The sequence below is a fragment of the Nuphar pumila genome, chromosome 4, assembly GCF_984573655.1.
Source record: "Nuphar pumila chromosome 4, dmNupPumi1.hap1.1, whole genome shotgun sequence".
NCBI classification, from domain to species: domain Eukaryota; kingdom Viridiplantae; phylum Streptophyta; class Magnoliopsida; order Nymphaeales; family Nymphaeaceae; genus Nuphar; species Nuphar pumila.
Window position 1 is genome coordinate 123,529,666 of NC_143252.1, and position 18,079 is coordinate 123,547,744.

The 18,079-nt window shown below is 36.4% G+C and overlaps 1 protein-coding gene across 4 annotated transcripts in view; it reads right to left on the minus strand.

Moving 5' to 3' along the window:
- Window positions 1–18,079, minus strand: part of LOC149840892 (CMP-sialic acid transporter 5-like) — a 124,685-nt gene that overhangs the window by 33,991 nt on the left and 72,615 nt on the right. For all 4 annotated transcript variants that reach the window (XM_090003436.1, XM_090003437.1, XM_090003438.1 and 1 more), the window contains 2 exons: window positions 17,786–17,863; window positions 15,449–15,518 (listed from right to left, as the gene is read on the minus strand). In XM_090003436.1, coding sequence (XP_089859562.1) covers window positions 15,449–15,518; window positions 17,786–17,863 — 148 coding nt within the window. The remainder of the gene's footprint in view (window positions 1–15,448; window positions 15,519–17,785; window positions 17,864–18,079) is intronic.

Sequence of the window (18,079 nt, forward strand, 5' to 3'; positions counted from 1 at the left end):
ATCAAATCATATTCAATTATTTTGACACGAAACACACGCACATGTCTACTAAGAAATTTAGTCAAATATCCCTAATACACACATCAATCATGCTATATGAGTATGATAGATCCATTCAGACAATCATAATAAGGTCATCTATAATGAAACTACATCATCCACCTAATAGGTTGATACTAATCATTTGTAGATGTGATAAGTAAACAACCTAAAAGCTAATCATTTCTAGGCGTGATGTATCATTCCCTAATGAGTCAAAATTAATCATGTGTAGGCGTGAATTCACCTAGGTACTATTATGAACATCACAAAAGAACAAGTAACATGATCAATAACAAAACAAAATAAATTATACTCACAGAGCGCTTGCAGGGTGTGGCACGACCTTGATCTTTGATTTATTGTTCCCAAGCTCTGATACCATTTGTAATGCCCCGAAAATTTTAACCCAAATTTAAGAGGATTTTTTTTTTTTATATATATATATATAGCGAAAACAAATAATAATATAGGGTTAAGAATTTCGTGACATTACGGTGGAGAGAAAACCCAATACATTTATTTCATTTCAATATCAATGAAAATCATCAGAGTTAAAATCATAAAAAGAAACCCAAGCGATCCCTGGAACAATAAATCCAAAAATCTCGATCCGATACCTCATCCCGCAACCGCTCATAAACCCTATTCTTTACCTGAAAAATAGTAAATTAATTGGAATTAGACTACCACGTCTAAGTAGGAAAACTGTAACTCTTAATGCAGGTATATCATGAGTCCAGTATGAGATGTAGGTGTCATAGGTGATTTTCAAAATATACATAAGCAAGTAAGCAACAACAGAAATCAACAGTCATATACAGGAGCACGTAAACAATTATGCAATAACAATAACTGAACAGGTAAGACATAGTATGCAACATTAATAAGCAAGTGAGGTAGGCGATGCAACAGCAATAACAATAACATGCATAACTTTCATGTAATAGTTCAATCACCTCGTATTTACCCATTTCAGGATTTCAGATCATTACAATTTCACAATATAAAGCATACTGAAAAATATGCAAATGTCTCTTTAATGACTCTATCACAGTGATACCTAACTGTTCTAATTAATGTTTATATTTTCTTATCCCACGGGTACACGTGGGCCAAGGCAACCATCTCAGAAGAAAACGTTCGGGGGTATATTATTCAAGGGTATTTTATTAACCCGAACATTTTAACTGAGACTGAAAATCCTAAGGGAGCGGTCAGTGACCGAGAGAATCTCCCAAAGGCCAAAACCAAAACAGGATGCATCCCTAACTTCTGCAGAAGAACAAAGAGCTACCACCTAGGACATATTGGTAGTCCGGGTCCCTAACTCTGAGGACTGGGACCAACGAGTCGCTTTACGCTCGAAACCAAAACACATGTCCCCAGAGTTTTGTACCACCTACCCTCTCTAAGGTAAGCCCAAGAACTGAGTGGGTTAAACTTTTCATTTAATTAATTTTCCAAAGTTCAGGGGCATTTCCCCAAAACTATCTCCTACCATCCTAGTAGTAGGTCCCCAACCTTAGTCATTTTACCAAGGCATACACCAACCCGTACGCTTCCATGTTGATTGCATGTTCCCACTCAGAGTGCTCTGGCGCCTTTAAGCCAGCTGAGCACAAAAGCCCCGGTACCTTTAAACCAGTCAGGCCACAGAAATTAAATTTAAGATTCTCATCAGTGTTATCATTATTACCCAGAATGTTTCAGTACCTTTGAACCCTCAAGCACCAAGGCCCCGGTACCTTTAAACCAGTCGGGCATACAACATTTATGTGTAAGTTTTTATCACTTCTATTGCCATAGCACACAAGCTAATAGCCCAAGTACCCACATCAGCTAATCAATCCAATAAAGTTCATTAGGCAAGGTTTTCCCAAATGCCTGTCTCGCGGAAAGGTACATGTCCACATGTCACTAGGTACACCATTATGTGTTTGGAACCAATATAATACCCTCATTCCTTAAACACAGCTATCATGAGCTTAAGCCTTAAAATTACACTTTCGAATACATGTTGCATAAGCAAAACATATCATACATTTTATAACAAAAGGCAGTAGAAGCACATGGCATTTCATATAAATCAGTCGCAGCACTAGAGAAACCCAAAAGAATGAAATTTGGAGAAACCTATGGAGCCCAACGTCAACTAAGTACAACAGGAACATTTTGTCATATACATTCCAAGTTTACATGATTTCATGATTCTAACCTCAGAGACACTTTGGGATAGAAACTCTCTGTGTGGGATATAATTTCAATAAGCATGCACTCACCTGTTTCCAATGTAACATCCTACTAGATTAGGTTACATTTCATATGCTTCAGCACATTGAACAAGGACATATTTAATAGCATATTGCAATATCAACTGAACAAGACATACAGGAGAATGTATCTCAAATATCCACAACTAGGAGAAGTAAACGAACTGGTGTAACCTAATACAAAACCCATAGTCAACGTTATTGTAATCGAGTGAAGTCCCTTTCTATTGTTTCAAGAAAAATCAGGTATGTGAAAGCAATGGTTCAACAAAAAATCCGAATGGTAAAAGTAGGTCATATTGTTGCACTAAAATCAGTGTTGTGCCTACGGTTTGACTATATTTAACCAGAGGATAACCAGGTATGCTGGTCCAAGTATCACAGGGTATAATAATCAGAATATAATAGGGTATACATGTAATATTACCTGATCAGCATATCACCTGGTGATCCATTAACATGAACTGGTAAGCATGTACCAATGTATTCAGTTATTACTAACTGATTAACGAGGCATGCTGTAAATCATAATTTTGTTTTTCATAGCCATGTTACGATTTCTTTCAAAATGAGATAGACACAATCGGCCAACCTAAACATGCTATGTTTTACAAAATGAAACAGTCAACATCGGCTAATGGAAATTAACATAATCAGGTTATATTTTTCAGAAGAAAACACATGTTGCATAAGAGCCTAAGTTAATTCCAAAATCCGATACAGAGTTTTAACATCATATGTATTTATAAAGACCTATAAGTGTTTAGTTTATAATCCTCAACTCAATTTAACCAACCTATGAGGCATTTCAAACTCAAGTCATAATATATACTTTTGTCAAGGATATGCAGATTAGAAACTATCAATAAAGTCAATTCGCGAGGCTGGTCAAATTATACACCATTCTATTGACCTGAATTGAGCATAAGGATGCCATATTTTACAAGTGAAACAATCATGATCGGTTAGCAGAAATTAATTTAACATGCTTATAGTCTCAAAATGAACAGACACAAGAATCGGTTAACAGAATTTACTATAAGCTATACGTTCAGAATGAAACCGACACCTTCGGCTAACCAAGAATTAACCTAGGGATGAAATGTGTTACTAAATAAAACTAACATGATCGACCAACCGAACTCACATCAACAGGGTATGTGTGTTATGCGATAAGACTAACATGATCAATCAAGAGGGATTTCATCAGCATGATAAAGCATACAAAAATTTCAACGTTTCCTCCACCCAAATACTGGAATGAACACCCCTAAATTCTGTCATCTAACCCCAAGAATCGAAACCCCAAATCTGAGGTTATCAAATACAAGAAATCTGAACCCTACGGCAGGGGCGATCCAGTGCTTCAACCGAAACCCCAAATCGATCGGATTTGGGATTTTCCCGGTTAGGGTTATGCAAGAACCCACAAATCGATGGAATCAGATATTGCCGAGTTAGGGTTTGGCAAGAACCCACCCCAAATTCGATACTTAGGCTTTTTCCGACAGCCAAGAATATGCATGCCAACCACAGGTTTTCGCCTTGACCAACCCCATCACACCCAGACTAATTCAATATCCAGCAAGAAGAGATACAGGAATCCTACTTGTTTCGGCGCTCATAAGTTGCTGTTGCAGAAGGAGGGCCGCCGGCTCCGGTGAGGGTGGTTGTTGCAGCGAGACATCGGGAGTCGAGGAAGTATGCGAGGGAAGGGGAATCGGCAGCAACACTGCTGACTGCTGGAAAGGAAACGGGAGGGGAAGAGCGCAGGGTGTTGGCTGAGGCCGTCAGTGAGCGAGAGGCCAGAGAGTGCAGGGGTGAAGGCCTCCCCTCACCCTTGCGTGATTTTAAGGGTGCGGGAGGGCGTTGATCAGGAAACCCTAGCAGAAATAGGAAGAGGGAGAGCGGCGCCAGGGGGAAATTTTAAAAGAAACCCCTGGCCATGCGAGTTTTAACCCTAACGGGTTGGCAGATCCGGGTCGGATCCGGAGCCGACCCGGGTCCAAATGTATGTGTGTGTGTGTTTTTACCTTTTTTTTTGCGCACCACTGTTGCGGGTTTGGTTTGACCGAACCCGTGACCCGCGAACCATCACAGCTGGGTCCAGGTTTGGGCATGTCCGGGTCCACCAGAGGATCCGGACCCGTTTTAAAACGTTTAACTTATTAGATATTTAAGTTTTTTTTTAAAATGTAACCCTAATAAAATTCAGTGGATTCAGTTACATTATTATGGATCCCTACCAACTTATTATGGATCCAAAGTCCATTCGGTTTCGCAAGTCCCCTTACTAAATCCGGATCCATGGATCCAAAATTTTGATCGTGGGTCTAGACTTCGCATAAGATACTACGGATCCCATGAAAGTGTTATAGATCCGATATTGAAATTTTATCATTAAAAATTTGATTTAAACTTCGAGGATCCAATCCATTTAACCAACGTCTATTATTAACTATTCGATTTAAGGTTCGTGGTCCGATATCTAAGATCCGAGTGGAATATCGGAGTTCTAAACAGGATATTTGGGATCCAACATTGAAGATCCAAATAGGTTATCCAAGATCCAATTACGAATAAATAATTAAAACAATAAAATATTCTTGTATCACCTTAATGACTTAAAATCTAAGTTTATTTATCTGATAAAAATCGCAGGTATTACATCCTTTCCCCCTAAAAAGAATTTCGTCCTCGAAATTTCATTGTAGGATTCCCGTAGAGATCGTAATCTGAGGGGATTGGTATCGACAAGGATGCACACCTGTGTGCGAGCTCCCAACGTATAAGGATCAGGACAACACACAATGAGTTACTAAGAGAAGTTTGGAGCAAAAAGTTGGTCTCGACAAAAATTCATACATGATTCCTTTGATGGCAAAATGTACTAAATCACAAAAAAGTCTTAACCTGAGACAGTTAGAGTGTATGTTCACTACTTTCTACTTGTTTAGTCATGAATGATAGACAAGACCTGTTATTCCTTTAGCTTGTTCTAGATTATTGGATGGAATTTTCTTTATTTTATCATAAAGAAAGTCGTTGTTTGTTGTCATCGCTATTTCTAACAAACTCTTTGTCCTGACTAACCTTCACTTATTCTTATTTCTCAAAATTTTGCACGGCTAGTTGTCACATGTCGTAACCTCGCTCAAGATGTTATTCTCAAAATGGCCTTATCCTTTCATATAAGACCCAAACCTATTCTCAAATCAAGGTCTAGAATCTCTCAAAGAGTGACTCTTCTATTCACAACAGACGTAAACATGTCGTTACATCAAGATTTAAAATCAATATTGATCCAGTTCTGCTATAACTAAAGTCAAATCTCTTGATCTCTAATAGGCTATATCAATTAATCTCAGCAAATTCTCTCAATTTGGCATAACTCTTTATTAATTAAAGGTTAACAAGATCCACGTCGGATCACTTGGTCTAGAAAATGCACAACCTCACACGAAATTACCGCCCTAGATGGTATACTCGGTCTTGGACAATACACTTCCTCACAAGAATTTACCGTCTTTGCAGCTGCCCGGTCTTGGACAATGTACTACCTCACGGAGATCTACCGCTCTAGACGGATTACCTGATCTTGGTCAAACATACCCTCACAGTTAATCCTTAATGGAAAAGGTCATCAATAGATGCCAAAATAGTGATACTACAAATTACCGCTCTCAAGGTCGATAGCCACCAATATGGGCACAGGCATATATATCATCAATATGTATCATTACTTCATTTGGCATTAAAAATCATGAAATCACACCTTTCACTAGTAAGGTTCCATAAATCATAGTTCACTATTGAACTTAAACATATATCGCATGATTTCAAAATTTCAGATCACGTGGCATTTCAATTATATCCTATAAAAGCATATTATCCTATACACCATATCATTGCCACTCGGAGCATTGCATTTTCCAAATCTAACCTCGAAGCATGAGTTCTATACCATGTGATCATCTATATATCAAGAATCAACTAAACCTCAAGATACGTAACTTCTACGTAGTTCGAGTTATGCATATAGGATTCCAATCATATATGTATATGAGACATTCAGATCAATTCTTCATTTCATTTGCATTGATAATTCTTACATCAAATCATATTCAATTATTTTGACACGAAACACACGCACATGTCTACTAAGAAATTTAGTCAAATATCCCTAATACACACATCAATCATGCTATATGAGTATGATAGATCCATTCAGACAATCATAATAAGGTCATCTATAATGAAACTACATCATCCACCTAATAGGTTGATACTAATCATTTGTAGATGTGATAAGTAAACAACCTAAAAGCTAATCATTTCTAGGCGTGATGTATCATTCCCTAATGAGTCAAAATTAATCATGTGTAGGCGTGAATTCACCTAGGTACTATTATGAACATCACAAAAGAACAAGTAACATGATCAATAACAAAACAAAATAAATTATACTCACAGAGCGCTTGCAGGGTGTGGCACGACCTTGATCTTTGATTTATTGTTCCCAAGCTCTGATACCATTTGTAATGCCCCGAAAATTTTAACCCAAATTTAAGAGGATTTTATATATATATATATATATATATATATATATATATATATATATATATATATATATATATATAGCGAAAACAAATAATAATATAGGGTTAAGAATTTCGTGACATTACGGTGGAGAGAAAACCCAATACATTTATTTCATTTCAATATCAATGAAAATCATCAGAGTTAAAATCATAAAAAGAAACCCAAGCGATCCCTGGAACAATAAATCCAAAAATCTCGATCCGATACCTCATCCCGCAACCGCTCATAAACCCTATTCTTTACCTGAAAAATAGTAAATTAATTGGAATTAGACTACCACGTCTAAGTAGGAAAACTGTAACTCTTAATGCAGGTATATCATGAGTCCAGTATGAGATGTAGGTGTCATAGGTGATTTTCAAAATATACATAAGCAAGTAAGCAACAACAGAAATCAACAGTCATATACAGGAGCACGTAAACAATTATGCAATAACAATAACTGAACAGGTAAGACATAATATGCAACATTAATAAGCAAGTGAGGTAGGCGATGCAACAGCAATAACAATAACATGCATAACTTTCATGTAATAGTTCAATCACCTCGTATTTACCCATTTCAGGATTTCAGATCATTACAATTTCACAATATAAAGCATACTGAAAAATATGCAAATGTCTCTTTAATGACTCTATCACAGTGATACCTAACTGTTCTAATTAATGTTTATATTTTCTTATCCCACGGGTACACGTGGGCCAAGGCAACCATCTCAGAAGAAAACGTTCGGGGGTATATTATTCAAGGGTATTTTATTAACCCGAACATTTTAACTGAGACTGAAAATCCTAAGGGAGCGGTCAGTGACCGAGAGAATCTCCCAAAGGCCAAAACCAAAACAGGATGCATCCCTAACTTCTGCAGAAGAACAAAGAGCTACCACCTAGGACATATTGGTAGTCCGGGTCCCTAACTCTGAGGACTGGGACCAACGAGTCGCTTTACGCTCGAAACCAAAACACATGTCCCCAGAGTTTTGTACCACCTACCCTCTCTAAGGTAAGCCCAAGAACTGAGTGGGTTAAACTTTTCATTTAATTAATTTTCCAAAGTTCAGGGGCATTTCCCCAAAACTATCTCCTACCATCCTAGTAGTAGGTCCCCAACCTTAGTCATTTTACCAAGGCATACACCAACCCGTACGCTTCCATGTTGATTGCATGTTCCCACTCAGAGTGCTCTGGCGCCTTTAAGCCAGCTGAGCACAAAAGCCCCGGTACCTTTAAACCAGTCAGGCCACAGAAATTAAATTTAAGATTCTCATCAGTGTTATCATTATTACCCAGAATGTTTCAGTACCTTTGAACCCTCAAGCACCAAGGCCCCGGTACCTTTAAACCAGTCGGGCATACAACATTTATGTGTAAGTTTTTATCACTTATATTGCCATAGCACACAAGCTAATAGCCCAAGTACCCACATCAGCTAATCAATCCAATAAAGTTCATTAGGCAAGGTTTTCCCAAATGCCTGTCTCGCGGAAAGGTACATGTCCACATGTCACTAGGTACACCATTATGTGTTTGGAACCAATATAATACCCTCATTCCTTAAACACAGCTATCATGAGCTTAAGCCTTAAAATTACACTTTCGAATACATGTTGCATAAGCAAAACATATCATACATTTTATAACAAAAGGCAGTAGAAGCACATGGCATTTCATATAAATCAGTCGCAGCACTAGAGAAACCCAAAAGAATGAAATTTGGAGAAACCTATGGAGCCCAACGTCAACTAAGTACAACAGGAACATTTTGTCATATACATTCCAAGTTTACATGATTTCATGATTCTAACCTCAGAGACACTTTGGGATAGAAACTTTCTGTGTGGGATATAATTTCAATAAGCATGCACTCACCTGTTTCCAATGTAACATCCTACTAGATTAGGTTACATTTCATATGCTCCAGCACATTGAACAAGGACATATTTAATAGCATATTGCAATATCAACTGAACAAGACATACAGGAGAATGTATCTCAAATATCCACAACTAGGAGAAGTAAACGAACTGGTGTAACCTAATACAAAACCCATAGTCAACGTTATTGTAATCGAGTGAAGTCCCTTTCTATTGTTTCAAGAAAAATCAGGTATGTGAAAGCAATGGTTCAACAAAAAATCCGAATGGTAAAAGTAGGTCATATTGTTGCACTAAAATCAGTGTTGTGCCTACGGTTTGACTATATTTAACCAGAGGATAACCAGGTATGCTGGTCCAAGTATCACAAGGTATAATAATCAGAATATAATAGGGTATACATGTAATATTACCTGATCAGCATATCACCTGGTGATCCATTAACATGAACTGGTAAGCATGTACCAATGTATTCAGTTATTACTAACTGATTAACGAGGCATGCTGTAAATCATAATTTTGTTTTTCATAGCCATGTTACGATTTCTTTCAAAATGAGATAGACACAATCGGCCAACCTAAACATGCTATGTTTTACAAAATGAAACAGTCAACATCGGCTAATGGAAATTAACATAATCAGGTTATATTTTTCAGAAGAAAACACATGTTGCATAAGAGCCTAAGTTAATTCCAAAATCCGATACAGAGTTTTAACATCATATGTATTTATAAAGACCTATAAGTGTTTAGTTTATAATCCTCAACTCAATTTAACCAACCTATGAGGCATTTCAAACTCAAGTCATAATATATACTTTTGTCAAGGATATGCAGATTAGAAACTATCAATAAAGTCAATTCGCGAGGCTGGTCAAATTATACACCATTCTATTGACCTGAATTGAGCATAAGGATGCCATATTTTACAAGTGAAACAATCATGATCGGTTAGCAGAAATTAATTTAACATGCTTATAGTCTCAAAATGAACAGACACAAGAATCGGTTAACAGAATTTACTATAAGCTATACGTTCAGAATGAAACCGACACCTTCGGCTAACCAAGAATTAACCTAGGGATGAAATGTGTTACTAAATAAAACTAACATGATCGACCAACCGAACTCACATCAACAGGGTATGTGTGTTATGCGATAAGACTAACATGATCAATCAAGAGGGATTTCATCAGCATGATAAAGCATACAAAAATTTCAACGTTTCCTCCACCCAAATACTGGAATGAACACCCCTAAATTCTGTCATCTAACCCCAAGAATCGAAACCCCAAATCTGAGGTTATCAAATACAAGAAATCTGAACCCTACGGCAGGGGCAATCCAGTGCTTCAACCGAAACCCCAAATCGATCGGATTTGGGATTTTCCCGGTTAGGGTTATGCAAGAACCCACAAATCGATGGAATCAGATATTGCCGAGTTAGGGTTTGGCAAGAACCCACCCCAAATTCGATACTTAGGCTTTTTCCGACAGCCAAGAATATGCATGCCAACCACAGGTTTTCGCCTTGACCAACCCCATCACACCCAGACTAATTCAATATCCAGCAAGAAGAGATACAGGAATCCTACTTGTTTCGGCGCTCATAAGTTGCTGTTGCAGAAGGAGGGCCGCCGGCTCCGGTGAGGGTGGTTGTTGCAGCGAGACATCGGGAGTCGAGGAAGTATGCGAGGGAAGGGGAATCGGCAGCAACACTGCTGACTGCTGGAAAGGAAACGGGAGGGGAAGAGCGCAGGGTGTTGGCTGAGGCCGTCAGTGAGCGAGAGGCCAGAGAGTGCAGGGGTGAAGGCCTCCCCTCACCCTTGCGTGATTTTAAGGGTGCGGGAGGGCGTTGATCAGGAAACCCTAGCAGAAATAGGAAGAGGGAGAGCGGCGCCAGGGGGAAATTTTAAAAGAAACCCCTGGCCATGCGAGTTTTAACCCTAACGGGTTGGCAGATCCGGGTCGGATACGGAGCCGACCCGGGTCCAAATGTATGTGTGTGTGTGTTTTTACCTTTTTTTTTGCGCACCACTGTTGCGGGTTTGGTTTGACCGAACCCGTGACCCGCGAACCATCACAGCTGGGTCCAGGTTTGGGCATGTCCGGGTCCACCAGAGGATCCGGACCCGTTTTAAAACGTTTAACTTATTAGATATTTAAGTTTTTTTTTAAAATGTAACCCTAATAAAATTCAGTGGATTCAGTTACATTATTATGGATCCCTACCAACTTATTATGGATCCAAAGTCCATTCGGTTTCGCAAGTCCCCTTACTAAATCCGGATCCATGGATCCAAAATTTTGATCGTGGGTCTAGACTTCGCATAAGATACTACGGATCCCATGAAAGTGTTATAGATCCGATATTGAAATTTTATCATTAAAAATTTGATTTAAACTTCGAGGATCCAATCCATTTAACCAACGTCTATTATTAACTATTCGATTTAAGGTTCGTGGTCCGATATCTAAGATCCGAGTGGAATATCGGAGTTCTAAACAGGATATTTGGGATCCAACATTGAAGATCCAAATAGGTTATCCAAGATCCAATTACGAATAAATAATTAAAACAATAAAATATTCTTGTATCACCTTAATGACTTAAAATCTAAGTTTATTTATCTGATAAAAATCGCAGGTATTACACATAATGAGTCTATTATCCGATTGCACTAATTCATATTTTTGATGTGTATCAACCGTCGATGGTACTTCTTTAAAAGTTAAAAGTATAGGAAACCTCAACAATATCTCAAAAAACTTTTTTGTTCCAAATGTGAGGATTATTCCAAAATTAGACTTAAATCTTTTTTCAATTTCTCAAATTTTTTATTATGAGTGTAAAGTATTCTTCTCATCTAAGGCTTGTTGGGTGCTAGATCTTCAGTCAGAGAAGTTGATTGGGCAAGGCTATAGAAGAGAAGATCTTTACTATATGGATTCTTTATGTTTACCCAAAAACTTTTTGTAATCATGTCAAAGACATTAATTTAGATCTTTGGCATAAAAGATTAGGACACCCAAGTATATCCATATTATCTTATTTTCTATACTTGGTAAAATGCATGATGCATTTTAAATCTAGAACCTCCTTGTCTAATGAAAATTTCGAATTAGTACATTCATCCGTATGGGGTCCTGCTCCCGTTATGTCAAAAGATGGTTATTCATATTATGTTTCATTCATAGATTATTTTAGTAGACATACTTGGATATACTTAAACTCAAATCTGAAGTCTTTTCGTGTTTTAAAAACTTTTTTAATCTTGTTAAAAATCAATTTAAAACAAATATTAAAGTTTTTCGCTCTGACTCAAAGGGAGAGTTTCTTTCAAATAAATTTCAATTATATATAAAAACTCATGGTATTGTACATCAAAGATCTTGTGCTAAGACCGCCAGAACAAAATGGTATTTCCGAAAGAAAGCATAGTCACATTATTGAAACTACTAGGACCCTACTTATTTCAAAAGAAATTCCAAAAAAAATTGAGCTGAAGTCGCCCTCACCGCAGTATATCTAATAAATAAAATGTCTTCTCAAACATTGGAAAACAAATCTCTTATTGAAAAACTTTTAAAAATTTCTCCCGACTTGAAAAGACTAAGGATATTTGGATGTAATGTTTTGTACTTCTTGAAAAATATAACAAACTCTCTCCTAAAGCTATAAAATGTGTTTTTCTTAGATATGCCAAAAATAAAAAAAGTTATCGATGTTATGATGAAACAAATGATAAACTTTATGTTTCTAGAAATGTTACTTTTCTTGAAAATGAAAATAGATTTGATTTTGAAAAAACTACTAAAGAATCCGAGTATGCCCTCTTATTTGATCTGTTACCTAAATCAAATAATGAAATTGTTGATGATAATGACATTGGTAATTTTGAGTTTATTAATAACTCAAGTGAAGAAAGAGAACCAACTCATAACCTCTTACAATAATCTAGACGAAATAACGGGGAGCATCCATGTGATTTTAAAAGATATAATCAATCAACAAATGTTGAAGAAACTAGTGTTAGAAGATCTGAACGAATACATAGGCCTTCAAATAGATTTGTCTCTCATGAATCATTTTCTCTAGACTAAAGGGTTTGTCTTCTAGCAATTCATTCATATCGTGAACCATCTCACTACAACGAAACTAAAAACATACAAGAATGGGTTGAAGCTATGAAAATAGAATATCATACTTGGGCAATTCAACCTCTTCCAAAGGAAAAGAAGACAACAAGGTGTAGATGGGTCTTTAAAATCAAAACAAAAAATGATGGGTCCCTAGAAAGATATAAAGCAAGATTAGTTGCAAAAGAATACTCTCAAGAATATGGAATAGATTATGAGGAAACATTTGCCCCAGTAGCTCGTATGACCACAATTAAGGCTCTAGTTGCAGTAGCATCCATTAGAAAATTGCTTATATATCAGCTAGACATTAAGAATGCATTCTTAAATGGAAATTTAAATAAAAAAGTGTACATGAATCCTTCCCTTGGTTTGACTATTGAAAATGGTATGGTTCTTCATCTTCAAAAAACTTTATATGGGCTTAAACAAGCCCCTAAAGCATAGTATGATCGGTTTAGTGGTACTGTGTTAAACCTTGGATTTAAGTCTTGTTACACTGACACTGCTCTTTTTGTAAAATCTACAGGTACCTCACTTATCATTCTCCTTTTGTATGTTGATGATATGATCATCAATGGGAATGATCAAAAGAAAATTGAAAAAAATAAAATTATTCTTAAAAAATCTTTTGATATGACTGACCTTGGTTTTTTGAGATATTTTTTAAGAATTGAAGTAGCCTACTCGTCAAGAGGGTACATTTTATCTCGAATCAAGTTTGCAACTGATATTATTGGGCGTTCAGGAATCATTGACACAAAATATACTGATACTCCTAAAATGATAAATGCAAAAATGAAAGCTGGAGACAGAGTATTATTAGATGATTCAACTCTTTATAGGCAACTTATCGGATCATTAATGTACCTGTCTATTACCAGGCCAAACATTGCGCATACAGTACACACTGCAAGTCAATTTCAACATGCGCCCACATCGGTTCACATGAGTGCAGTATTAAGAATAGTTCGATACATCAAGAAAACTATATCTAAAGGGTTATTCTTATCTTCTTCTTCATCTTTAAACCTTATTGTTTATACTGATTCTGACTAGGGAAGAGATCCCAATAACCGTCACTCAAATATACGTTTTTGTGTGTTCTCATTTCTTGGCGATGCAAAAAACAATAGAAAGTGTCTTTATCTTCCACGGAAGCTGAGTACTGGGTGATGGCTACAACAACCACCGAGGTCATGTGGATGAGATCATTACTTTCATATATGGGTGTTGATGTTTCAGAACCTTCAAAACTATACTGTGATAACAAAAGCGCCATATATACTGACAGTAATCACACATTTCATGAGCGGACGAAACATATTGAGATGGATTGTCACTATGTTTGCGAAGAATATTTGAAAGGAATGATTACTTTGCCATATGTTGAGTCTGAGTTTCAGATTGCGGACTTCTTCACCAAAGCTCTTCCTCTACCAAATTTTTGTATCTTCTTAGCAAACTTTCGGTGTTTTTACCGTAAGTTTGAGGGGAAGTGTTAAAATAATGTGTACATATTCATTGATATACGTATATTTATAAATATACGTATATTAGGGGTATTCTAGTCATTTCATATAATGTATTTTAGTACAGTCCATTAGGGACTGAAAAATCTTTTTCTTTTATTTCTTTTTTGTTATTTTTAACTATTAAAGTCAATATGACTGTTGGGAGGTCAGTCCAACTAGTCGTTGGACTGCCCCCAACGGTCATAAATATGACCGTTGGAGGGGACTGCCTCCCTTTATGTAATGTGCTCACCTCCTCTTGTATGTGTATGCTTTACAAAAGCATTTGATGAATATTACTACAAAATCCTTTTTTGTTATGCTCTTGTGAGCTTTATGCTTTTGTGATCTTGTGGGTTTCATATTTTTGTCTCTCTTTTATGAGATTGTTATCGGTCCATTAGAGATCATATTATATTTGTGCACTTGTGTAGCCCTTTGTTGGCATTGTATTTGTGCACTCTTGTTTCATTACACTCACCTCATTTACCATACCTTTCAGCAACCCATAGTTCTCGTTTTCTTCCACAAAATTAGAGGAAGCCCCTTTTTTGGCCCCACATTTTATCTTAGTCTCTTTCTGTGCTTGGAAAAAATAAGAGAAAATGATGCAGACCCTCTTCAAGAGGCATGCACCTTGAGATGTGAAGCTTATGACTCCCTCTAATGCAGTAAGGCATAGATTCTTTCGGAAATGTCTTTATATGTGCCTTAAGACGTATGCATCGCCACAAGACATCTGAAGGAAAGATGTCTTTGAAACCAATACCTGGAAGTCACCTAGGGCCTCAGTAGAGATTAGAAAAGGTGAACGAATACACTAGATTGCAACAATCAAAGTAGATAAATAAGATACAACCTAAGTACAAGTCACAATGCTAACATCAGCAGAAAGATGCTTTTTACAAAAAAAAAGCACATCTATCAAAATGTTGAACACAATCAAATCAGATCTGTTAGAACACAAAAATAGAACATTAAGCCACAGAGTTTGAAATGTCCACACCTTTAAAGACAGCTGTTCCAAGAATAGCAAGGAAATTGAATATTGCACCATATCCATATAGAAATAAATTCTGTTAAACAGCAATGAGATGTTAGCTGTGCAGAATAGGAGCTTTAAGATTTCATAATCACCAATGACACGAGACAATTAAAATTCTTCATGAAGAGGTGTTTATAGTAAGCCTTAGGCTGAAGAATGAAGGATTTTCCATATCAAACTAAAATGTAGAACTTGATGCATTTCAACTATGATAAGACCTATAATTCAAGAACAGTCAAGTTCAGGGTTAACAATTAATGACAATAAATAAAAATTACAAATATGAACTCTAATTCAGAAACAAGTACTACAAATCAATGGTAGACCAGATCAAAGAATACCCAATCAATCATTTTATTTAGAAAGAAACAGATGATAGAAGCACATATGGGGTGTGTTTGACTGTGGATCATTCCAGGCAGAGCCTCTCTTCACAGAAACAAAGTCCGACCGCACCCCCTCTCCCTTCAGACTTCATTTCTGCTTAAAAGAGAGGGCTCCTGTTGAAAGACGAGGCACTTTCCTTGCAGAAGGAGATTCCCATGTTTCAATGGGAGTCTGTGGGGCCATGTAAACAATGTTGTTTCCGCACGAAGCAAATGGATCCATAAAGATAAGATGCATTAAACAAGCATCGTTAGATTAACCTGACACCTATGTCACATAGGTGCGGGTGCGGATGTGGCACTTTAAAAAAACTTGGGTGCAGGGGTGTGGGGAGGATATATATATATATATATATATATATATATTTTAACAGTTTTAAGTTAGCACTGTATTTGTGTGCATTTATGTATTTATATATATAATATAGATAAAAATGAACTTGATTAGGGTTAACTGAATCTACTTTTGGATAGAAATGGACCTTAGTGTGGTTGACTTCACCTAACACAAAGGAGGCTGTGTCCAAGTGTCGCACCCGCCTGGGTGTGGGTGTGGGTGCGTTGCCCTGTTAGAAGAGTCCGTGTGTGACAGCCTGACACAATTTGGTAGATTCACTAAACTTCAAATCCTAGTCATTACAGCGCAAAAATCATCAATTATTCGTTTGATACAAGATGGGAAGAACATTTCTGCCTTCGCTATATAGAGTACAAACTGGTGCTACACAAATAAAAAATGGTAAGCAATGTTGTGATTATCACCATCTATACAGGGAACAAGATTATCAACATCTATAGAAACTTAGACAAATATATTTATTTTACAAACAGAAAATATTACTTTTTATTAGTTCCAAAACAAAATTAAAAAATAAAGGGTGTACTTGAAAAGGAGAAAAAAGCAATCAAACAAAAAGTTTTCGTATTGAAAAAGTTTCAAGAAAAGCACTATTATTTTTTCCCAGGGAGAATCCATATTGTTATGATATTTTAATACTGCCAATATTCCCAAAATACAAGGAAACTTTTACTTTCCAATGCTCTGTGAAAAGTACAATGAATTTTCAGATCACTGATGCCTGTGATCGTTATTTAGCTTGATTTTATCAATCCATTAGGAGTTTGAGCAAAGGAATGACTGCTACTGAGAACAAGATCCCAGTCAATCATACTTAGCTTCTGTTTTTCCTCTGAAAGAAGGAAATTTTATCCAGATAAAAGACGACAAGTAATCAGTAGCACAAGAGTACAAAGAAGCCAGACAAGTGACTTGAGTCAGAATAGATCCAACTCTAAATGATCCAATCCAAGATATAGTATTATATTAACCACTTTTTTTAATGTTCCATGAATAAGAGAATAATCAATAAGTTGTATTTACGCAAATCCAAGTGTTGAATCCCCAGCATAATCTTCAGTTCACAAAATTAAGCACTTGTTTTATTCCTCCCTCTAGATGAGCCTTTTTCCCTGAAACTGAAGCTATACTCTCTCTCTCTCTCTCTCTCTCTCTCTCTCTCTCTCTCTCTCTCTCTATATATATATATATATATATATATATATATATATATATATATATATATATATATATGCTTGCAATTAACCTTTCAAACCTAAAGCACTAATCCTTTAAGATAAATATGAATTTATTCACAGCTGAAGCTAACACTAATTAAACTATTACCTGCAGATGCCAACCAAAAAATCCAATAGAGATGCATCTCAGAAAAGACAAAGCAAACTATTCCAGAAATAAGTAAAAGTTTTCCAGAACTACTGAAGTTAGTCTCCATTAATGAAGTAAGATAATCATTCTCTACAATGACAAAATGACCACATTTAACCATCCAAATGACATAAACCCAGTTTATATCATTTGGATTTTGGTTTTCAGAAGTCAGAACGTGAATACCTGAAGGTAGATACTTGTGTCAAATTGGCTCTTCAACGCATATTCATTGTAAACAGAGGCCAAAGATGGAACAGTAACCTACAGAATATGCAGTAAAGTGATCAATGCAAAAAATGTCATTCTTACCCAAAATGAAAAAAAAAAAGACAATAAGAATGCCGGAAGTATATTTAAATGAAGATAAAGTTAACACAGTTGAAAGTGGACAAAGCAAACATGATTAAAAATAGAACATAGTAGTATTAGGCCATGCCAGATTGCCTGCAATTCATTCAAGTTTATACTCATTTGAAT